This window comes from Capsicum annuum, chromosome 2 (assembly GCF_002878395.1).
Source record: "Capsicum annuum cultivar UCD-10X-F1 chromosome 2, UCD10Xv1.1, whole genome shotgun sequence".
Lineage (NCBI taxonomy): Eukaryota > Viridiplantae > Streptophyta > Magnoliopsida > Solanales > Solanaceae > Capsicum > Capsicum annuum.
The window spans coordinates 98,777,422-98,801,651 of NC_061112.1; the positions used below are offsets into that span (position 1 = coordinate 98,777,422).

The 24,230-nt window shown below is 35.1% G+C and overlaps 1 protein-coding gene across 9 annotated transcripts; it reads left to right on the plus strand.

The window, feature by feature from the left end:
• Positions 1-334: 334 nt before the first annotated feature.
• LOC107858800 (paired amphipathic helix protein Sin3-like 2) lies at positions 335-15,743 on the plus strand. Of its 9 annotated transcripts, none has more exons than XM_016703586.2 (24): positions 335-569; positions 694-772; positions 1,571-1,792; positions 1,914-2,097; positions 2,193-2,291; positions 2,374-2,547; positions 2,648-2,933; positions 3,365-3,501; positions 3,824-3,899; positions 3,979-4,008; positions 4,165-4,349; positions 4,456-4,610; positions 4,964-5,091; positions 5,202-5,456; positions 6,432-7,010; positions 7,158-7,240; positions 7,328-7,861; positions 7,984-8,081; positions 8,172-8,310; positions 8,418-8,570; positions 8,672-8,835; positions 9,808-9,931; positions 14,960-15,135; positions 15,308-15,743. In XM_016703586.2, exons 2-23 carry the CDS (start codon positions 699-701, stop codon positions 15,095-15,097), a joined length of 4,017 nt encoding a protein of 1,338 aa, XP_016559072.1. In that variant the 5' UTR covers positions 335-569; positions 694-698; the 3' UTR covers positions 15,098-15,135; positions 15,308-15,743. The 9 variants fall into 9 exon arrangements, with proteins under 9 accessions (XP_016559072.1, XP_016559073.1, XP_016559074.1 ...); XM_016703587.2 differs by having other exon boundaries at positions 9,820-9,931; XM_016703588.2 differs by having other exon boundaries at positions 4,183-4,349.
• Positions 15,744-24,230: the final 8,487 nt, after the last annotated feature.

Sequence of the window (24,230 nt, forward strand, 5' to 3'; positions counted from 1 at the left end):
AATTAGGTGCTTTGTCTTCAGGTGGAATCCCATATGTTCGAACCTCCCAAATATTCACGAGCCTTAAATTTTGAATTCGTCGATGCCTGACTCCCATAATAAACTAGACTAGATATTTTAATTAATTAATTAATTTTTCTCACAAATTAAAAGCACTTTTTTTATATTATATAAAATAGTAATAGTAAACTTTAAAGATTGATAAAAATTTGTAAGTAAAATACATTTTTGATGAACTTTTTTAAAGATGTGTCAAATTAATAAAAGTCAAATAAAATGAATCGGAGGGAAAATTATAAAAAGTAAGGAAACATTACTAGATAATACTCATCCCTGACGTTAAAATACATTTTCACTACCCTCCTCTTTGTTTTTTTTCAAGCTTTTGTATGTGTTGTTCTTCCTCGACGTTAGAGAGAGAAAGTGAAGAAAAGGCGAAAAATATTATAGAGAGAATAACAACTATTTCTTTTTTGATCTAAACCTTTCATCTCCTTTTTCTCTTCAACCACTGCTTAGATCTGCTCAATTTTTCTCACAAAAATCTGAGCGCAAAAAATTATTCTAAGGTGAGTTTTCTAGATAAATGAGATGAGTAAATTTTTTACTTTTTGTCGTTTTTTTTTTTAAATTTTAATTTTGAACTGTTTTGGAGTTTTTTTTTTTTTTTACTGTTTTATTTTTTGTTTGCAGAGGCTATGAAGCGATTAAGGGATGATGTATATGCTAGTTCTCAATTTAAGCGGCCATTTGGTTCATCTCGTGGAGAATCGTAAGTTTTTTTGTTTTGTGTTGAATTTATAGGTTTAAATCAGGCTGTTTTGATGTAAAAAAAATTATTTGTTATGTAAATTTTTAGGTTCTGAATTTGCTGTTTTTTTGGGGCTAGTTTTGAGTAAATTAGACATTTTTAGTTCTTATGTTGTTTAGAAGAGAGCTAAAGTTTTTGTGATCAGAAGTTGTTAGATGCTGCCTCCACTATAACTAAAGAATTTGTTAGGTTACATCCTTGTTTTTTTTTTTCGAACCATTAGAGAATTTTCGGAGATTTGAATAAAGTTTAGATTTTTATGCATGCTGGTTTTAATTTGGTGGATTCAGTTTGCTATCTTTTGTTAAAATTAATTAAGGGGACTCGGGTTGATTCCCAGTAATGGAACTATGGGTTGCTAAGGGAGGGACTGGTTAGTAAAAAGGGGGTCAGGTTCAATATCTAGGGAGCAAAGTGGAATTTTTTTTGGGGGGCCAGGGGGGGGGGGGGGGATTTACCATATCACATTTGTTTTCCTGTTTTTCTTTAAAACTGCTTCTTTAGTCAATCGCTTGAGCAAAGGAAACTAGGAATAAAACCAGTAGTTATTTGGTTTTGTTTTGTTGAGTTGTTACACCATCTTGAGCGAAGAATTTAAAACTCTGACTTGTGGGTGTAAGTTATCCAAGACGTTAAGAGTGGATGAGAACTATACTTGATCCTATTAAAAGTATGGTGGGAGGAAAATCATCAATTATGTGGTTTACAGAAATAAATTTGGCGGCTATTTTTGATTTGATTCTTTTTCTCCTAATGAAGGTGCGGCCAATCACAACTTCCTGGAAGTGGTGCTGGTGGTGGAGGCAGTGGTGGTGGCGGCACTGGTGGAGGGGGTGCTGGTGCTAGTGCCAGTGCTAGTACCCAAAAGTTGACAACTAATGATGCATTGTCTTATTTGAAGGAAGTTAAGGACATGTTTCAAGACCAAAGGGAGAAATATGACATGTTCCTTGATGTTATGAAAGACTTTAAGGCTCAAAGGTTTGCTGTCTTCCCTTCAGTGTTTCCTTTTTCTTTTTTCCTGATAAAAAAAAAGAAGTAATCTCCAAATCTGATGATTCATGGGGGGCTTTTGCACAATTATTTTGATTTTTCCTCACAGAATTGACACCGTGGGTGTTATAGCAAGAGTAAAAGACTTGTTTAAAGGGCATCCAAATTTGATCCTTGGCTTCAATACTTTCTTACCAAAGGGCTATGAAATAACCCTCACTGACGAAGAACAGGCTCCTCCAAAGAAAACAGTTGAGTTTGAAGAAGCAATCAGCTTTGTGAACAAAATTAAGGTAATATTGTTGGTGCTTTTAATTGTAGTGATAATAATGTCCGTTCATTCGTTAGGAAATTTGCTAATGATATGTCAGGGTTCTGATTATTGCAGAAACGTTTCCAAAATGATGATCATGTTTACAAGTCTTTCCTAGACATTTTGAATATGTATAGGAAGGAACACAAGGGCATTACTGAGGTGTACCAGGAGGTACAACACTTCATATTTGGTGCATAAATATGTTAGGAAATTCTTATATTTTTAACGAATTCAGTACTCTATACATGAGTAGGTTGCATCTCTTTTTGAGGACCACCCAGATTTGCTCGATGAGTTCACAAGATTCTTGCCAGATAATTCAGGTACTGCATCAGCAACACAAACGTCGTTTGGCTGCCCTTCTTTCCATCGTTATGATGAGAAGGGCTCTGCTATTCCATTACTTCGGCAATCGCACGTGGACAAGGTATTCTATAATTTATCTTGTTATCTAATGCTAGTTTCTTAGTATGAGGCTGTTCCACTACTATATTGATGAGTCTGAGTCTGCCAATTCTTTGCTCTAGCAACGTTTCCGTCGGGATAGTATTATCAGTCCTCATGCAGAACGTGATCGTAGTGTTGAGCGCCCTGAGATGGACGATGATAAAACAATGATGAAGTTGCATAAAGAGCAAAAGAGGCGTGCTGAAAAAGAGAATAGGGAGCGCAGAAGTCGCGATCAGGATTACAAAGAACCTGATAATGAGAACAATGGAGATTTAAGCATGCACCGCATTACTGATAAAAGGAAATCTGCTCGGAGGGTTGAAGAGTTTGGAGGCACTAACGATGATAAAGATGGAGTGAAAAGTGAGTGCATGGTTAGCATTATGATTGTTAGTATGTAAGGAGGCTAATGGTCTTGTATATGATTTGTTCTGTTAACAGTTTCTCCCTTCCTTTCTTTAGGTTTATGACCCTCAGTACAGTCTCTTCTGCTGTATGATTTTCATTTATCTTAGGTTTCTATTTGAGTTTTGAAGTTCAGATTGATGTTAGTTCATCATTAATCAAAAAAATTCCATCTTATGCTGAAAATTCAGAAGGACGATCCTTTTAAAAAAATTCCTGTCTTTTGCTATATTTTGGCCTTTGATAGCAGTAATTTATACTGGTGTTCCCGTCATGCGAGTTTCACTTTGTTGTTTCATTTTTGAGTTCTTAATATACGATTTTGTATCCTGCAAAGTCACTAGATTTGATGATTGGTCTTGAATTATGATTTGCTTTCATCGTGCCAGGTATGTATAGCCAAGAGTTCACTTTCTGTGAAAGAGTAAAGGAGAGACTACAAAGTCCAAGTGATTACCAGGCATTCTTAAAGTGTCTCCATATCTTTAGTACAGAAATAATTACAAGAAAGGAGTTACAAAGTTTGGTATGTCTATCTTGTACTTTTTACTCCTTTATTATGGTGATCTTTCTTTATTTTATTAACAGATAGAAGACATTCAAGATTTTAATATATTATTATACTATGGACATTGACTAGGCACTAGCCATGTTAGTAATACAAATTGGTTCAGAGTTATCCAGCCAGGGGTTTGATCACTTTTTCTCTCCTTGAGGTGGAAAACTAGCTTAATCATTGTGTTTCCAGAAGATTGAATGATTCTACAATGTTTGGAATCATTATACTAGATGTTTTGCTTGTTTCTTGTCATTTAAGCATCACAATTTGTAATAAACGGTTATTTCAGGTTGCTGATTTACTCGGAAAATATCCTGATCTTATGGATGGTTTCAATGAATTTTTGCAGCGCTGCGAACGAATCGGTAATTCTGGTATTTTAAGTTTTGTGTAATTGTAATGTTACATCTGGGGGGTTCCTATCTGAATGTACCTACTTTGCAGATGGATATCTCGCAGGTGTTATGAGCAAAAGTAAGTAGCACAGCACCGGACACTTAACCATCGAAAAGAAAAAGAAAACAGAATTAGAAGAGAGAGAGAGAGAGAGAAAGGAAAATCACTTCTTTGTCTTGTTGGGTGTCTGTTGTTTTACCACTATAGTCTGATGAAGTGTTCTGTTAATAACAGAGTCTTTGTGGAATGAAGGGCACACATCAAAGTCGCTGAAGGAGGAGGAGAAAGACAGAGAACAGAAGCGTGAAATCGAGGAAAAGGACCGGTGCAAGGAGAAATACTGGGGAAAGTCCATTCAAGAGCTTGACCTTTCAAACTGTCAGAGCTGCACTCCCAGTTATCGACTTCTTCCTGAAGATGTAAGAAATCATTCTATCTGTTTTCCTGATAGGATCTTATGTGGAGGATTCTTTATTCATTCTGAACCATATATTGATTTGAATTTGTTAAATCTGTTTTTGGCAGTATCCGATACCTACAGCGAGCCAAAGATCAGAGCTCGGTGCTCAAGTGTTGAATGATCACTGGGTATCTGTGACCTCAGGAAGTGAGGACTACTCATTCAAGCACATGCGTAGAAACCAGTATGAAGAAAGCCTATTTCGATGTGAAGATGATAGGTAGGTTTCTTAACAAATGTTCACCGGTTAACCGAACCCATTGCAACCCAAAGAAAATGAGAAGAAAAAAATAAAAAAACTTGGGATGATGAGTATTTGAAAACAAAATAGATCCAAAGGCAAGAGTCAGTTAAGGAGAGTGCAGGGAATCTGGCCTCTCAATCACTTCTATGAGCTCATCTCTCCTTTGTGAGCTGCAATTATCATGACTAATACGAATTACCAAATGTATTTGGTTCTTGAAATAGTTTATTGACTCGTAAAACCTTCTGTGTTATATTCTCTTAACGCTTGCTTTAGTGGTTTTCTTCTGTATTTCATAATGATGGTTGGTTGCACTCTGTTAACATCAGGTTTGAGCTAGACATGTTATTGGAGTCTGTGAGTTCAGCCACTAAGCGCGCAGAAGAGTTGTTGAATGCCCTTAATGATAATTCAGTTGGTGTGGATGGCCCAATCCGCATTGAAGACCACTTCACAGGTTTGGCATTTCTGATTACATCAAGATGCTTCTCTTTCTTGTTCAGTTCATCAACATAAAAGATACAAAGATTTGTAGCTTGCTGATGCATGAAGTTCTACTCTATGTAGCATTGAATTTAAGGTGCATTGAACGTATCTATGGTGACCATGGTCTGGATGTGATGGACATTTTACGGAAAAACCCGCCTCTTGCGCTGCCGATTGTATTAACCCGCTTGAAGCAGAAACAGGAGGAGTGGACGAAGTGTCGCTCAGACTTCAACAAAGTTTGGGCTGAAATTTATTCTAAGAACCATTACAAGTCGCTTGACCACCGAAGTTTCTACTTCAAGCAACAAGATTCAAAGAACCTTAGCACAAAATGTGAGTTCCTGTGTTTAGTTTGTATTTGATAGTCATGGTTTTCGTTGTGGATTTTCTCACAGTTATTTTGATTCTTGACCTGCATTTTTCATGGTCGTATGGAGGTAACAAATGATATTTCTGTCAGGCTCATATTAGTGCACCATGATGTTTGTGTGCCTTCCATTATTCATTTGTTCTTCCATTCTTTTCAATTCTTACACCTTCAGGTCAAGCCGTTAATTCCTTCTTTCTTTTAACTGTTAAATTATGGTGTTTCTTTTCTATTTTTGGGATAGATTCAGCCTGAACATACTACTGTCGTCTATGCAGAGGATCTGCCGCTTTAGTTTTTTATTGTAACTTGTAAAACCTGTTTTATTTGTCAGTTCTTTCTGTTAAATGTCCTCGAACAACGAGTTGGTGACTTACTGAAACTGCAATCATCCTCTTCTTCTAATTTCTGTAACGACTTTACTTGATATCATCATTAGCAGCATTGTTGATTTGATGGAAAGCTGGTACTTTATCAGAAACCAGCATTTAGTTATTAATCTTTTTCGATTACTATCTAGCTTTGTTCACATATTAATTGGATATTCACTCCCTTGATACATGCTAGCCTTTCCAGCTGCAGTTTCGCATATGTTCTTTTCTGCTCTTCTTCTCCATACAGACACTATTAGCATTCTGGTGTACTCGCTACAGGCGACACTGATGTTCTTACCGTTATTTCGGAAATATAGACTGCTTGTTCTAGTGAGCTTGTCACACTTTTCATGTATGTTTTTACTGTTCCCAGGTCCCAGTTATTCTAGTTTGCTATATGTTTTTATTTTTTGCTACTGCTACACAGGTCTGAGTATTTGATGGTGAGATAAGTAATGTGAAGCCTTAGTATCACATGACTATTTAGTGTATCAACGTTGATATTTTATTTTCAGTTAAATTCTTCCTGTATTTGTTTCTTATAGTTTTTATGATTCTGATTGACAGCCTTAGTGGCAGAGATCAAAGAAATTAAGGATCAAAAGCAGAAAGAGTATGACATGATTCTTGCTATTGCTGCTGGTAGTAGGCATCCAATAAGTCCTCATCTTGATTTTGAATTTTCTGATCCTGAAGTTCATGAAGACTTGTACAAACTTATCAAGTATTCTTGCCAAGAGGTTTGTTCCACAGAGGAGCAGTTAAATAAAGTACTGAAGTTATGGACCACCTTTTTTGAGCCAATCTTTGGTGTTACTAATCGTCTTCATGGCTCTGAGGCTACTGACGATGATGTCTTGTCGAAGCATCATGGTTTGAAGAGCAATGGAACTAGCATTGGTGAAAGTGATGGAAGTCCTAGTATGGATGCTAACACTACCAAGTCTAAGCAATCAAAAGTTGTCTGCAATGGAGATGTTAAGTGTTCCCCTCAACGAGTAAATTCTTCAAGAGCTAGTTTCACAAATACCGATGCTCACCCCAAGGAAGATGGATTAGTGGCAGATGGTGAACACTTAATTAGTTCTGATGCAGCTGCTTCCCTGGGAGCAGATAATGTTTGTGCAAAATTGGAAAGTACTTCAGGTATACGTATTCGGACTATGTCTGATTTGTGGTGATTGGTCGATGCTTTTCAATGTGTTAGTCATGCTGAATTTGTTGGACTCACTGTTGCTGTTTTTTAGTTTTGACCAAGTTCCTTAATTTACCAAACTGATTTCGCTTATCCAGGCCGCAGTACACGACCTGGTAATGGCACCACTGAGGATGACCAAGGAGTCAAGTCTAATATTGATAAATTACCAATTTCAGAGGTGTGAAGCTCATAATTATGTTAAGTTTGGTTTGTGCTGATGATCATGATTATTCAAAGGTAAATGCGTTTCTCTTCTTTGACACAGGGTGACACTTCTAGATTACTTCCCTTGGTAAATGGTGGGTTTGCTGAAGGTTCTAGAATCAATGGGTATAATTCTGATTCAGTTGATCCGTCCAAAAATGAGAAAGAAGAAGGTGAGTTATCGCCTAATGGGGACTTCGAAGAGGACAATTTTGTTGGTTGTCAGGATGCTGCTGGTGATAACGATGCAGATGCTGATGATGAGGATAGTGAAAATGTTTCTGAGGCAGGAGAAGATGTTTCGGGTAGTGAGTCCGCTGCTGATGAGTGCTCTCGGGAGGAGCATGAGGAAGAAGACGACGGAGAGCATGATGAGCTCGATGGTAAAGTTGAGAGTGAAGGTGAGGCCGAGGGCACCGGTGAAGCAAACTTTGTTGGAGGTGATGGCACTGCGTTTCAAACGTCTGCACGATTTTTACTTACTTCAAAGCCTCTTGCTAAACATGTGGCTTCACCTCAGTGTGGTGGTGTAAAGAACGACCTGCATGTCTTTTATGGAAATGACGATTTCTACGTGCTTTTTAGGCTTCATCAGGTAAGGAGCTTTACTTTTAAATTGTGGTACTGCTAAATGTCTGGTCTCTTCAAACCTCGCTTCTTGTCTGAACCTAAAGAGTTGTAAGCTGTATTCCTCATTTTCCCTTCTTATCTTTCCAGATTTTGTATGAAAGGTTACTATCAGCAAAGCTGAATGCAGCATCATCTGAATCAAAGTGGAGAACTGGAAAGGATACTAGTTGTGATCCCTATGCCAGGTGGATTGCAAGTTTTTTTTTTCTTTTTGGTTAGATCAGAAGGTCGGTGTGCTTGTTTATTTTGTAACGATAGTGTATGTGTGTTTGCAGATTCATGAGTGCCCTGTATAGTTTGCTAGATGGATCTGCAGATAATGCGAAGTTTGAGGATGATTGCAGATCAATCATTGGGAACCAGTCATATGTGCTATTTACTTTGGACAAACTGATATATAAACTGGTCAAGCAGGTATTTTTGCTCTAGTTATTCAAACGTAATCTGGTATGCTATGACTTGGTGGTTCTTGACCATAATTTTGGTTTATTTATTAATTTATTTTTTTATCTTGACTCCAGCTTCAAACTGTTTCAATTGATGAACTGGACAATAAGCTGCTTCAGTTATATGAATATGAAAGATTTCGGAAACCTGAGAAGTATGTTGATTCAGTTTATTACGAAAATGCTCATGTCCTCCTCCACGAGGAGAACATTTACCGGTTTGATTGTGTAGGTCCCTCGCTACTTGTCTGTTTTTACCTTTGGATCCCTCTTGAGGACCGTGTTCAAGTATATTAAAATGCTGTGTTATTATGTGATGCTTCCTGCAGACACCTTCCCCAACTCGTCTGTCCATCCAGTTGATGGATGATGGAAGTGAGAAGTCTGAAGTTGTTCCGGTTCATGTAGACCCTAATTTTGCTGGTTATCTGCATAATGATTATCTTTCTGTTGAACATGGGAAGAAAGAGTCATCTGCGGTTGTGCTGAAGAGGTAATTTGATTCCTATCCAAAGATTAAGTTCGGGAGTGCAGCTTGAGTCAAGAGATCAACCAAAAGTATAGATCTTCTTCTTGGTTTAGTGTGGGAGTAGGGAGGACATGGTTTGTATGAGTTGATGTACGTCCACCCTTGTGTTTCTGTAGGTTAGAAGTCTAATCGTGGTCGATTTATATATTATACTCTTCTCTGTCTGGATTTATTGCACTAAGCAAATTGCGTTTATTTCATCAGTTTTTGTAAAATTGAACACCGAACTTGGTTTGTATTTCGATTCTTCAAATTTAAATTAGAGTTAATTTGGGTTGGACTCACCTGAAGAAGTATTAAATTTGGGTTGGACTCACCTGAAGAAGTATTAAATTTTTGACTCTCTGCATATACAGTCACTGTAGGTTAATTAAAGCAGAAGGTACTGTTCCGCTCTAGTATATGTCAGATATGGACAGACCATGTGGACAGAGTTGCAGATCATGATGCTTTTTGGGGCTTACCGGAAAACCTTGCATTTACTGCCCTAGGAAAGTTTTACTTGAGCGAGGAGCAGGGGAGCACACCTGCCTTTGCCTTGAGTTCAGTGCCTTGCTCTTGAGTCTTGATTAACTAACTGATGTAATTAGAATAAGCACTCAGTTCTTTGGACAGTACGGATAGAAAGAAAATATAGGTGTTTTGAGGTTGATAATTCATCCTTACCATTTGTAAAGTTCAAATGCCACAGGACATGTTTTTATGATGTAACAGAGATGTAGCTAATAATTTAGACAACCTGGTGGAATTTATAAGTTCTCTTCACTGTTAAAGAGAGGAGAAGCCACCTCGTCTCCCCACCTTTCTTTTTTTACCTTCAGCACTTTCTTGTTGCAATTTTGTCAAGGAAATATTTTTCTTTAATGTATCAAAAGATTAGAATAAGCATTCAATGGTTTCCATGTCTGATCTGCTTTTTTAATTTCTTTTTGTGAGATCTGTGAGCAGAAACAAGAGAAAACACTCCGACCATGATGTATCTTCTGCCCTGTGCATGGTGATGGAAAATGTTATACTCGTAAATGGTTTGGAGTGTAAGATGGCTTCAAATTCATCAAAGGTACATGCATTTCTACTTTGACTTCAACGGCTAAAATTGCAAATGTTTGGTACAACTTTGTGAGAATAAATATCTCAAACTTCACTCAATTATGAGAAATTATGTAATAAAGTCATTTTACGTTGTTTTGTATCAATAAGGTCACTTGACTTAAGAGTTTTTTTCTCATAAAATTACTCAAACCAAATTTGTCACAGACAACGTCATTTTTTACCCCCTTAACATTTTGGGTTTGGGCAATAATACCCCTTTCACATTTTGAGTGGTTATTACAATAAACCCCTTTAGTCTTAGATTTATGGCTAGAGATGCGTTGGATTATTGAATATACATATAAATTTTTAAAATGTCAAAAAATGACCTGTAGGTTACATAGTACAAGAGTTGAACAAGATATTGTCTAATCTCAAATTTTTAGGATTGTTAGATAAAATTTATTCACTTTGATACTAATAATAAGAGATTATATCCAAGTTTTGTAGTCCACACCGGGTTAGAATAGAAATTTGGTTTTTTGATGATGTGTTGCTACCACGTGTTGTTATTGTTGCCTTTTTTCTCATATTTCCTTTTTGTTCTCATTCTTTTTCTGAAGATCAAACCCACCCTAGCCCCTCTATTAGATTACTTACCCTTTTGCATTATTGTGTTATACATTTTGGATTTGCTTCTTTAGTGAACCCTTTTGTGTTTATAAAGATTTGTTCTAAAATGATTCAGGCATAGTTTTAAAAAATATAGTGTATTTTACTTCTCATGATTATTAAAAATAACTAATCTAAATAGTTGTTATTTTAGAAAATTAAAATAGAATTAGTTATTTGTTTCACCTTCATTCTTACCATAAATATATATATATTGATTAATATGGTGAGACGAAGAGCAATGCTAATTGAGGTCGAAGAATGATGTGAACTGGACCACGATAAACGGAAGATAGACTATAAAAGAAGATAGAAGAAAAGATACGAGATAAAGATAGAAGAAAAGATACTAGATAAGGATAAATTGGCAGTAAGAGCATATGAAAGCTAATACCTCCAATTAATTATCCAAAACAAGTAGCAATTCTGATAAATAGATTGACACAAATGCTGAAATCAATGAAACTATGAAACCCACGTGTCTAAACAAGGTTTCAACAAAAGCTTCACCAAGCTCTTTCAATGGTCTCAAGGAGACACAATTCATCAATAATCAAAAACCAACTATGGAAGACTAAAACTAGCTATTTATAGTCTTAGGCTCCACTATACGTAAAAGGCCCAAAAGTGACCCTTCTTGAAAGATAGGCCCGTTAAGGGACTTTGGCATTGTCCTCCTCGGAACTGATATGCGATACGCCATAGCTTTCCCACCTCACCAAAGTAGACAAGTCGACACATGAACTTGGGTGACATCAAGTATGCTTCTGGCGATGGTATAATGAGTTTGGTGATGCTCCTTTGGTTCGTCAGAGTGGGCGGCATCTTGCCTTCCTCTTCCTTGCTCCGATGAACCTTCCATGCTCTAATCTATCGTCCAAATATGGTATTGTTCTATTGGGAGCTCCTTCCAAGTCCATACATTCCCGAGCTTCATGCCTTCATTCCAATCCACCAAGTTTCCAAAGGTGTGAATTGATGACACGTCACTAACTCCTTAGCTCGGCCTCGTGTGTATAGCCTTGATGAAGCCCGATTGGCATCAAAGAATGTCTAAAGTGATTTAGTCAAATTATCCTTTTAGTTAATACTCCGATCATCTCAAAATAGCAGTCACTTTAACTCGAAAATTATCCCAAAAAATTTTCATGGTAGGAATTCAAAATTAAAGTTTGCAACATTTTTCAATATACATGGTTTTTTTTTTTGGGCAGCCGGTGCACTAAAGCTCCCAGTATGTGCAGGGTCCGAGGAAGGATCGGACCATAATGGATTACTCCGATCATCTCAAAATAGCAGTCACTTTAACTCGAAAATCATCCCAAAAAATTTTCATGGTAGGAATTCAAAATTAAAGTTTGCGACATTTTTCAATATACATGGTTGTTTTTTTGGACAGCCGGTGCACTAAAGCTTCCACTATGCACAGGGTCCGAGGAAGGGCCGGACCATAATGGATTATTATAATGAAATAGACTCTTGTGATCCGATCCTTCCTCGGACCCTGCACATAGTGGGAGCTTTAGTGCACTATGCTGCTCCCCCCCCCCCCCCCCCCCCCCCCCCCCCCCCCCAAAAAAAAAAAAAAAAAAAAAAAAGGAAAAAACACTTCTCATGAGTAGTAGTATACTTTAGTATTATACTTTAATGAATTTGTTTATTATTCCGTGTCTCGAGCCGGGGGTCTATCGGAAACAGCCTTTCTACTTCTTTAGAGGTAGAGGTATGGACTGTGTACATCTTACCCTCCCTAGACCTCACTATGTGGGAATACACTGCGTTTGTTGTTGTTGTTGTTGTTTAATGAAGAAAATACTTCTTCCGTTTCAAAAAGAATAACCTATTTTGACTTGACACGAAGTTTAAGAAAATATAGAGAACTTTTGAATCTTGTGGTCTTAAATTAAAGTTATGTCAAATGTATCAAAGTGCCCTTTATTTTGTTGTCTTAAACATGCCATGTGAAAAATTGGAATTAAAGTATTGCCGAAAAAGGCTAGGGTCATTCTTTTTGAAATGGACTTAAAAGGAAAGCAGACCATTCTTTTTGAGACAGAGAGAGTACTACTTTTATAGTTTGAGTTTGAGCCTGGGCGGATGGAACTAGCATATAAAATATTTTCATTTTTGATGGGAAAGAGTATAAAAGTCGTATCATAAATTTGAAGTCATTGTTGACATTTTTTTTTTGAAACTATTAGGCTTATGATATGTAAGAATGATATGGAAATAGAATAATTTACACAAAATTGAATAAATGAAATAAAGTTCCCTGTCTTTTTGGTCCGATGAAATAAAGTTGAATACTAGTAAGACAAAAGGGGCATATTTGCCCCTGTACTTCCAAAAATAAAAATAAAAAATGGAAGTCATATTTGTCCTTCGTTATACTTATATATTTGCCCTTATAATCCAACTTTAAGGCTATATTTTACCCTCCATCCGTTAAGTCCCCATAATTCGTACATAAAATTACCTACATGGGACCTACGTGGATTTTATTTCCCCCTAATTAAATCTGATAACTATTTAAATCATTTTAACCCACCCACCCGATTAAATCCAATCCACTAACCAAAATAAACCACGATTAAACTCAATTCACATCATACGACAAACATAGAAAATTATATATCCGCTTTCACATCATACGACAACCAGATTAGGAACTAATACAGATTTCAGTGTTTAATCCAATATTTTATGTTAAGTACATTAAAGCCAACTTTCGTATCTAATCTTGACACACAGTATTGGTTAAACATTTTATTCAAATAATAGGTAGAACTTTTACAAACATTCTACACGTGCTCTACTTTCTCGGTGGTTTCAGATAGCGGAGAAAGTGAGGAGAGGTTCAACAATTGAGACTGAGGATTTGAGTTGGTTTCCTGGTGGCTTCATGGCTGTTACGGGGTGATTATCTATGGTGAAACAGGGAAGAGATGAGGCTACATTCGACGCAGCCAGGATCTCGAACATTTGTTGTTTGGTGGATCTGTTTTGGTGGTTCAAACGTGGTGTTGCAGTTTCCAGTAGTGGTGGAAATCTGGCGATTACATGGTGGTTTAAGGGTGTTTCAGGGCTGATCGGATCTGTTAGGTGGCGGAGAGATGAGACAGATCGCCAGCTCCAGACTTATATCTTCTCCTATCCTCTCCTATTTTCCAAATCAATCAATGGAAAATCTTCATTTCTCTGTTCAACTCCATTTACCAATCTCATGAAGCCACCATAAAATACAACTGAATCCTTGATAGTCTCCTGCTCCATCACACCAAACCCATGGACAATCAACGCTGACAACAAGAACCTGAAAGTTGGGTTGGGTTTAATTGGGTTTGGAACCTGGTCTTGGGTTTATTTTGGTTAGTGGGTCAGGTTTAATCCTTAAGCTGCCTTAAATGATTTAAATGGTAATTAGTTAATTGGGGAAAAATAAAATCCATGTAGGTTCCAATGTTGGTAATTTTATGTGGGGATATGGGGATGTAACTGATGGAGGATAAATATGGCCTTGAAGTTGGGGATGGTAAGGGCAAATACATCAAAAAGGCATAACAAAGTGCAAATGCAAATTCTTTTTCTTAGAATATAGAGGCAAATATGACCCTTTGCCGAACTTGAAATATCAAGAGAAGAAGATTAAAGGAAAAAAAGATATGGAATTTAATTTTATACATTGCTATCGCTTAAAGTTTTTAATTACTCCAATTTGGTTGTCTTGCTTTCCTTTTTAGTCCATTTTAAAAGAATGTCTCTTTCCTTTTTTTTTGGCAAATCTCTATAATTCTAACTTTACACATGGCATGTTTAAGGAAATAAGGTTAAATGATATTTTGGTACATATTACATATCTTTAATTTAAGACCACAAGATTCAAAAATCTTATGAACTTTCTTAAATTCCATCTCAAGTCAATACTAGACAAACAAATTGAAACAGAGGGAGGATTTAAAAGAGTACATGCTATAATCATATTAATGGAGGGTCGTGTTTGACATTTTAATAATATATACATCAATCCAACTCATTTCTAGCCATTAATTTAAGATTAAGGTGGTTTATTGCCTCATTCAAAATGTGAATGGGGTTTGTTTCTCAAACCTAAAATGTTAAAGCGGCCAAGTGGGCTTTTTCTTATGACAAATTTGGTTGAGTGATTTTACAAGAGAAAAGCCCTTAAGTTGATTGACCTTATTGATACAAAACAAATGTAAATGACTTTGCTACATAATTCTCATTGCAAATCCCAAAGAATATGTACTTTTAGCCTTATGTAGCATTGGTTGTAACTGGGGAAGTTAGTGCCTTTATCAGTTCTCAGCTTAGATAAAAACAATTTTATGATAAATCATTCCACTGACAAGATGAAGCTTCGCAGATTTCTTATGTACTGGACACGGAGGACTTCTTTTACCGTCTTGGAAGGAAGAGAAGAAACATTTCGGCTAGCAGATCATCATGTCATGGGCAGGCGAGAGTAGAACGTTTTAACCGTGTTTTGACGTTCTCATTGTGATGATGTGTGGCTTTCTTGTTTAAGATGTGGCAATCCAGGTATGCATCATCTATCTAGCCAAATCTCTCTCTCGAGGTTTATTCAGTATACTTGCTGTAAATTCACATTAGTATTGGCTACTATTTCGAAGAACTTGTCTCAATCATTAATCTCACAAGAAAAAAGAACACTTGCTCACTCTTATTCCCTACTAATTTCTGTGTACTTCAGATATTCTTGGTTACTTTGGTACAAAAACTTACTTGACCCAACCGGTTGAGCACTCGCTGGTGGTATTCTCTGGAATTGACTTCACCCTCAGAACAAGGATCAAGTTGTTAGTTTTCTCGTTAACTGTATTATACTTGTCAACGGAATTCAAGCTGGTTTTTTGTAAATGTGAGTTTCCCCCAGGATGTTAAATTGTTAATTGTAGAGTTGTGTTTATTGAATTGTATTGCTTCCATGGGGGAGCGCATAGGAGCCTAGTTGCATTTCCTCAGCAGCAGTCTGTGTACAAGCGCCCCCTGTGAAGTGAACTAGGTGAAAGTGGTATAGTGAAAAGGCTTATATTAGATATTTCAGTGGGGTTTAGTCCCTAATCTTGTACAGTGTACATACTCCAATTCCTGAACTATGCTAAAACATAAGATTTGTTCCCTTCTTAGCAAGGTGTTACTCCAATTATTCATTTATGTATTGGTTTAATTAATATTGAACTACATGTATTTTCATCCCGAGGAGAGGTTTTGGGTTCGGGCTTAGGATTGGCGAACCTTTTGATGGATTGAGCGTTTTACTTCCTTTAGTTGGCTACTCGTTGCAAATGTGGAGTAGTCCTGCTGGTTAGTTTTGAATACCTGATCTCTGAAATGAAGATAGTGTGTGTATTCCATTCGTGGCCAGAATACACGGCTGCTTTTCCTCCTTCCCCATTCCGGAGTTGACGAGTCCAACAACATGAAGATGCATGTGCTCCAACAGCTGATGGGGATTTGTTGGTCAATATATTACCAGGGGTTGTAATGGTAAAGGCTGATATTCTCGATTCTGCAGTGAAGCAACTCAATTTATGAAGTCACTGTTCAGTTTTAAAGTTGATGCCATAAAAAAGCAATTGAAAATTGGTCAACTTGCTGTAAACTGAATTGTAAAGCAGCACCATATAATTGGGGATTAGCCACATTTGTCCTTGCTGTCATTTGATTTTCTAAGCTTATCTTGCACAAGGCTACTTTGAATTCAGTCTTAGGGCGTCTTTGGAAGTGCTTTCCATAACGTTGTGGCGAGCACTAACTTCAAGTTCTTAAGTTTGAATGCTGTTCAAATTCAAACCTTTGGTGTTTATATGAAGACACAAAGGTTTGAAGTGCCAGCAGCGCAACAGTATTACTACAGCATGTCCAGGATGGTCTCGTAAGTGGTGTCTCAGAAGATTGAAGTGTATGCAGGCGTTACTCTCATTTTTTTGTGAGGGTCGATGTAACGATCCATTTCGTCGTTACTAAATTATTCGTAATAAATTCATCAATATTAATTTGGGTCCAAAATAGTCAATATTTTATTTATTATGATACCTCGAATTTTTCGGTGAAGATTTTAGCCTTCGGATGTGTCTAGATAGACCCAAGCTTCATGAATTCTAATTATTCGTGAGTGCTATATCAATACTTTAGTTTTGAAAGTTCTTTAGGTATGAATTAAGGTTGTACAATATCCCTAACACAAAGTTAAGTATAAAAATTTCTTTCCGATACAATTTCGATATGGTTTTTTATTAAGGTCAACTTCAACGATCATATCTCATAGAATATTAGGAGTTAGGTGTCTCATTACCTATCAAATAAAAGATATCTGAGTCCTCTTTCCAACGCAATAAATCGCTTCTCAATCCGAATTCAGAGTAAAAAGTTATGACTGTTTTGAGCACTGTTCGGGTTGAAACGGGATTTTGCTGTAGCAAAAATTTTGGTTGTATTTAAATCAACTTCAGCTGTATTTTAGGTCTAAAAATCTCAAATTTCATTCCCCAACCCTAGAGAGTGATTTCTCAAAGCTTAAGTTGAAATTTCTTCGCGGAGGTAAGTTTTTTCATTATTTTCTTCGTCTTTTAATCCTTTAATATCTTAGAATCCTTAGAAAGACCTTTAATGGTGGAATTCTTTTGGGGAATACGCATGGATGTTTTTAATATGACCTAGAGCTGATTCTATATAAATTAAAGATTCCTAACATGAATTTGATAAACTAAATTATGAATTTTGATGGTTAGGAACCTTGAATTTCGTAAAGATGAGACCTTTAGCATAAAACTCCATTACTGGAGATGAGTTAAGCTTGAAAGAGTTAATTAATGATTAATTGAATTTGAGGATGATATAGACCTTGAATGAAGGATAAAATTAGTAGGTTTGAATCCCCAAGATATTTGATTGAAGAGTAATTACTTATTACTCTTATAATTGCTTGCTTTTTAGATTGATTATTTCAAGGCATGAAGGAAAGAAAAGAGCATCTCTGTTGCAACTTGTTTCTTCCAAAAGCTTGGCGTTCAGGTAGGCTAGATTTAATGAGTAGAAGATCATGTTAATTTATATTTTCATAATTTAGAATTGATGGGAGAAAGCATGTCTAGGCCCGCGGGCATGGAATTGAGGTGGATAAAGACACAAGAACTAAACTTTAATCTCGAAAATTATATTATTAATTAATTATGTGATACTGGTGATATTATGTGCTATGTGCTGCAATGAGATTATTGTGAATGAAGGATGTGGACATGATAGTTCTTAGTTGTTCTGGTGATGAACCTAGTTGAGTTATAATGATATTAAGTTGTATGTGTTTGGACAATAATATGGTGAGGAGAACCATGCTAGGATTAAGTACTGTTGAGCACAGTAATATCTAAAGGATAGATGACTTAAATTAGTGTGATGATTGTATTATATGAAAAGAGAGTGATATTTTAATAATTAATGAGTAAGTAATACTACAATAGTGACTTGCATGCTTAAGTGTTAAATTGTGATTTATTTTATGATATTCTTGTTTTGGTATTGATAAAAACACTTTATCTATTGGATGTCTAAGAAAAGCTAAATTGGTGATAATGATGATTTATTGAAATGTGCTTATGAGAGGCTTGTTTGATAATAATAACTCCTTATATTAATGCCATGAATGACTTGTTGATGTTTGGATTGTTGATGCGTGTATAAATGATTATTGAAATTTACTTGATGGAATTGTTTCTTGACTTTAAGTGTACTTGTAAACTTGGTACATCGAATTGTATGCTGTGAGAAGTGTAAATTTGATATTGATATTACTTATTTATGGTGGATCGGGTACCGCGTCGGTACGGATATGTATATGTTGGATCAGGTACTACGCCGGTACGAATATGTATATGTTAGATCGGATACCAGATCGGTACGAATATGTATATGTTAGATCGGATACCACGCCGGTACAGATATATATGTTGGATTGGGTACCACACCGGTACGAATATGTGTATGTTGGATGGATTAGATGTAACTTGTCTAGTATTAAAAATTTGAGTAATTGATTCGTGTAACATCTCGTAGCACTTTTCAGAGTTGAATTTGGGGCTCTAGAGCTTCGGTAAAAAAGAAAAAGGTATTTTTGAATATTTATCTTCTTCAAGGTGAATCTTTTAACCATCTTTGTCTTGCTTTCGTAAAACTCAAGTTTCAGACTTGGGCCGTTGAAAGAAGAATAAGTGATTCGTATGTAAATATTTGGCTCCGCGTCTTCGTATTTTGAAAAGCTTTAATAGAGTGATTGTGTATAAAATGTGGGTTGGTCGATAAGTATATCGAGTGAGCGAATAGGGTGTAGTATAAGAAACTCTATTAGTAATGTCTCTCTAATTCCAACCTCGTGCTTTTCTCCATTCGGAAACGAACGGATGATAAATTGATTTCTGATTGTAATGATCCATTTCGTCGCTACTAAATTATTCGTAATAAATTCATGAAAATTCTTAATTTTCATTCGTCAATATTAATTTGGTTCCGAAATAGCCAAAATTTTATTTATTATGACACCTGAATTTTTTTGGTGAAGATTTTATCCTTCGGATATGTCTAGATAGACATACTCAAGTTTGATGAATTTTAATTATTCGTGAGTGATAATATCAATATTTTAGTTTTGAAAGTTCTTTAGGTATGAATTAAAGTTGTACAATATCCCTAACACAAAGTTAAATATAAAACTTTCTTTCCAATACAATTTCGATATGGGTTTTTATTAGGGTCAACTTCAAATGATCCTATCTCATAGAATATTAGGAGTTAGGAGTTCCATTACCTATCAAATAAAAGATATCTGAAACCCTTTTCCAACGCAATAAACCGCTCCTCAATTCGATTTCGAAGTAAGAAGTTATGTCTCTTTTACAGAGCACTATCTGAGCTGAAATGGGATTTCGCTGTAGTGAAAATTATGGTTATATTTAAATCGGTTTCAACCGTATTTTAGGTCTAAAAATCCCAAATTTTATTCCCTAACCTAGAGAGGTGATTTCTCAAAGCTTAAGTTGAAATTCCTTCACGGAGGTAAGTTTTTTCATTATTTTCTTAGTCTTTTAATCCTTTAATATCTTAGAATCCTTAGAAAGACCTTTAATGATAGAATTCTCTTGGGGAATACTTATGGGTGTTTTTAATATGACCTAGAGCTGATTCTAAACTTTAAATTAAAGATTTCTAACATGAATTTCATAAACTAAATTATGAATTTTGCTGGTTAGGAACCTTGAATTTCGTAAAGATGAGACCTTTAGCATAAAAACTTCATTAATGGAGTTGGATTAAGCTTGAAAGAGCTAATTAATGATTAATTGAATTTGGGGGATGATATAGACCTTGAATGAAGGGTAGAATTAGTAGGTTTGAATTCCCAAGATATTTGATTGAAGAGTAATTACTTATTACTCTTATAATTGCTTGATTTTTAGATGATTGATTATTCCAAGGCATGAAGGAAAGAAAAGAGCATCTCTGTTGCAACTTGTTTCTTCCAAAAGCTTGGCGTCCAGATAGGCTAGATTTAATGAGTAGAAGATCATGTTAATTTATATTTTCATAATTTAGAATTGATGGGAGAAAGCATGTCTAGGCCTGCAGGCATGGAGTTGAGGTGGATAAAGACACAAGAACTTAACTTTAGTCTCGAAAACTATATTATTGATTAATTATGTGATACTGGTGATATTATGTGCTATGTGCTACAATGAAATTGTTGTAAATGAAGGATGTGGACATAGTAGTTCTTAGTTGTTCTGGTTATGAACCTAGTTGAGTTATAATGATATTAAGTTGTATGTGTTTGGACAATAATATGGTGAGGAGAATCATGCTAGGATTAAGTACTGATGAACACAGTAATATCTAAAAGATAAGTAACTTGAATTAGTGTGATGATTGTATTATATGAAAATAGGTAGTGACATTTTAATAATTAATGAGTAAGTAATACTCCAATAGTGACTTGCATGCTTAAGTGTCTAATTGTGATTTATTTTATGATATTCTTATTTGGTATTGATAAAAACACTTTATCTATTGGATGTCCATGAAAGGCTAAATTGATAATAATGATGATTTATTGAAATGTGCCTATGAGAGGCTTGTTTGATAATGATAACTCCTTGTATTAATGCCATGAATGACTTGTTGATGTTTGGATTGTTGATGCATGTATGAATGATTATTGAAATTTACTTGATGGAATTGTCTAATGACTTTAAGTGTATTTGTAAACTTGGTACATCGTGTTGTATGTTGTGGAAAGTGTAAATTTGATATTGATATTACTTGTTTATGGTGGATTGGGTACCACATCGGTATGTACATGTATATGTTGGATCGGGTATCACGTTGGTACAGATATGTTTATGTTGGATCGGGTACCACGTCGGTACGAATATGTATATGTTGGATTGGGTACCACACCGGTACAGATATGTGTATGTTGGATCGGGAATCATGCCGATACAGATATGTGTATGTTGGATCGGGTATCACGCCGATACAGATATTTATATGATGGATCGGGTACCATGCCGGTATGGATATGTATATGGTGGATTGGGTACCACGCTAGTACGGTACATGAACATAGATTGTTCCCTGCAGGTCATGGCTATTTGGGCAAAATTAAGTCCCATAGCATGTGTGTACATATTTGTGTTAAGTCTGTGGATGTTTACAGTATGATTGATACTCTTGATGGTTATGTCGCTTGTTTGTAAGCACTATTTGATCTGTTATTGTTGTATTGTTGATTCATTGGGTATTTGATTGTGTGATATGTATTTGAAGAAGTGAAACTTTGTACTTATTTATATGTTGGTTGACTTGCTTCATTTATACATATTTTAATCGTAACTTACCAGAATAGCTAGTTATCATTCTTTAATGTTATATGAGAGCATTGGGTTGTTAGCCCGAGAGTTTAGCATGGGTTATCTATGATTACGAATTTATTCTGTGAAAATGAGTAATGAAAAAAATAAGGTGAATAAAGAGGAATAATGATGTATTAGCGTTGGATTGTGGTTGATTGTGTGAATTAATGAGGCTACAGTATGTTAGTAGTGAATATAATATTGATGAAGTTGGAAGAGTAATTAGATGATATAACTTATATAGGTAAAGTAATAATGTTATTACGACCTTGGTTGAATTATATTCTATTCAAGATGTTATGATTTATTTTCCTTAATTCTATTTTATGATTATATGAACAAACACGGTCGGCTGATGATGCCTACCAGTACGTGTGGTTGTACCGACCCTACTCTTCTACATTCCTTATTGGGGTGTAGACTGAATGTAAGTTAGTTTGCAGTTTCTAGATGGATGACGATATTCAGCACTAACTTCTGCACTTTCTTCCTGGCAGATGTTAGAGTCCTTGTATTATTTATTTCATTGTCAGTCTTTATTGTAATAGGTAGCTCTTGTACATGTCTGGTCAAGTCTTGGGATAGTGAAGGACATTTGTAAGAAATTTTTGAAAATTTTTATTTATTAGTATTTAATTTACTTTATATTTCCTTAAAAACAGAAGTCTTCCCCATATTTTTAGTTGGGTAATAAGGGTTCTTCTAGCTACTTAGAATAGCGTAGGTATCCGTACGGTCTGTTAGTCTGGGTCGTGACAGTCAAGAAATCCTGTCTAATCGACACTGCTTAAGAAAATAAGTTTCAATAAGTAGCTTCAACATTTGGCTGTTCAATTTGAAAGTTGTTTAAAATTGATTAAAACTTTAATTAAATCGTATAATTAATTAAACATGTATTAAATAGGAGTGTAGCAAGAAATTACATTAGTTGTTTCTGCTTATTATTGTTTTCTTCAGAAATCTTTAGAAAGTATAAACAACATAAATCCCATCCTAAATGAAATTAATTATATAAGATTCCGGATTGACTTTCTTTTTCTCAGATTTGGAAAAATATATAGACATGTTAATGTACCTCATACGTAACTCCAATGTATGAGGAAACTGTTTCTCCTTAAATCATGAAAATAAAATCATATCCAATTATTCTTACCTTAATAACGATAGTAATTAATGTTTTGATTTTGTGGATGCTTAAAAATAGTAACTGTAATACAAATTCAAAACAATCTTGAAACATCTCTCTCCATCTACCTAAAAAAACCAACGACGCTGTCGCTGCCGTTCATCGCTACACTCCTCTTCCGGTGAACACGTAAGGACGACCAGCTGTCAAGTTTGACGTCGTTTCTCGTTCCTCCCCCATCGTCGCCACCACCGGCGCCATCACGAACAACCAACTGCGCCTTCTCCCCCTCTTAATGTATTTATTTTCTTGTAAAAACTTGCACAGTATTGTATGAGAAATTATAATACATTACCCAGTTTGAATGATATTTTGACATTGTTTATGAAGTTTATACGTATAAGAAAGTATTGCACATTTTTTTCTTTGTATGATGTCAATGTTATATGTATGATTTACACTCCAACAATAACATGTTCTATATGTATGTGAACGTACTCTACTTTACTTTCTATATATGATTTATATTTAAATAAGAACATTTCACATTAGATGTATGGACAACGTATTATACTTTACTTTCTATGTATTATGCCAGTGTTATATGTATGATTTACACTCCAACAACAACATGTGTTATATGTATGAGTATGTATTATCCTTTACTTTTTATGTATGGTACAAGCGTATTCGTTTTTATTAAACTTTACTTTCTATGTATGACATTGCAAAAGCGGATGATTTGATAAAATCATACATGCAACCAAAAAGGAGGAATAATTTGGATATTATAGTTCAAATCAACTTTCAAGTCGTTGACTATAGAAAAAATTGGATCTAATTATATTTCCATAATAATTTGTAATGCATATTATAGTTCAAATTAAGGTATAGAAGAAATAATGAATCTCTCTACTATAATATAGAACATATTCAAATGACTTAAAATAAAATGCATTATTTGATTTTATGAAAATTTATTATGAAATAAATTATTTTCATAATAATTTGAAATTATAGATCAACTAATTATTATGGAAATTTATTATGAAATAAATTATTTCCATAATAATTTGAAATAAAAGATCAACTAATTATTATGGAAATTTATTATGAAATAAATTATTTTCATAATAATTTGAAATAATAGACCTTATTTGAACAAATTTGAAACCCTCAAATCACGTAGCTTGAAATTAGGCGTAAAATAAGAAGTGCAATAATGGTGTAAAAATTGGACTAAAAACAGAGCAAAAATAAAATATTTTGGGATGTATGAGACAGAAGAGAGGGAAAGTCTAAAAGGAAGGAATTCTATGTAATTAATATAAGATTTTTGTAATTACTTTTCAAATAAGAAATTTTATGTAATAAGTAGGAGTAATAGTTACCTTTATATATATATATATATATATATATATATATATATATATATATATGTAATTTTTCCTTTTAGAATTTGGCCAGTGTCCTGGCAACTTGCACCAGTAAGCTGAATTGAATTTTTGATAGTCGGTCCACTATCTGTGTATTTATTAATTCTACAAATTTAGGTGTACGCGTCTTACGCGTGTACCTTACTTTAA

Bases quoted from the DNA above. Each gene is read 5' to 3' on its own strand.
- LOC107858800 (XM_016703586.2), top strand. From the start codon at position 699: ATGAAGCGATTAAGGGATGATGTATATGCTAGTTCTCAATTTAAGCGG. The intron at 3,900-3,978 runs GTAATTCTGGTA...CCTACTTTGCAG, and splicing joins GCAGCGCTGCGAACGAATCG to ATGGATATCTCGCAGGTGTT. The intron at 4,350-4,455 runs GTAAGAAATCAT...TGTTTTTGGCAG, and splicing joins ATCGACTTCTTCCTGAAGAT to TATCCGATACCTACAGCGAG.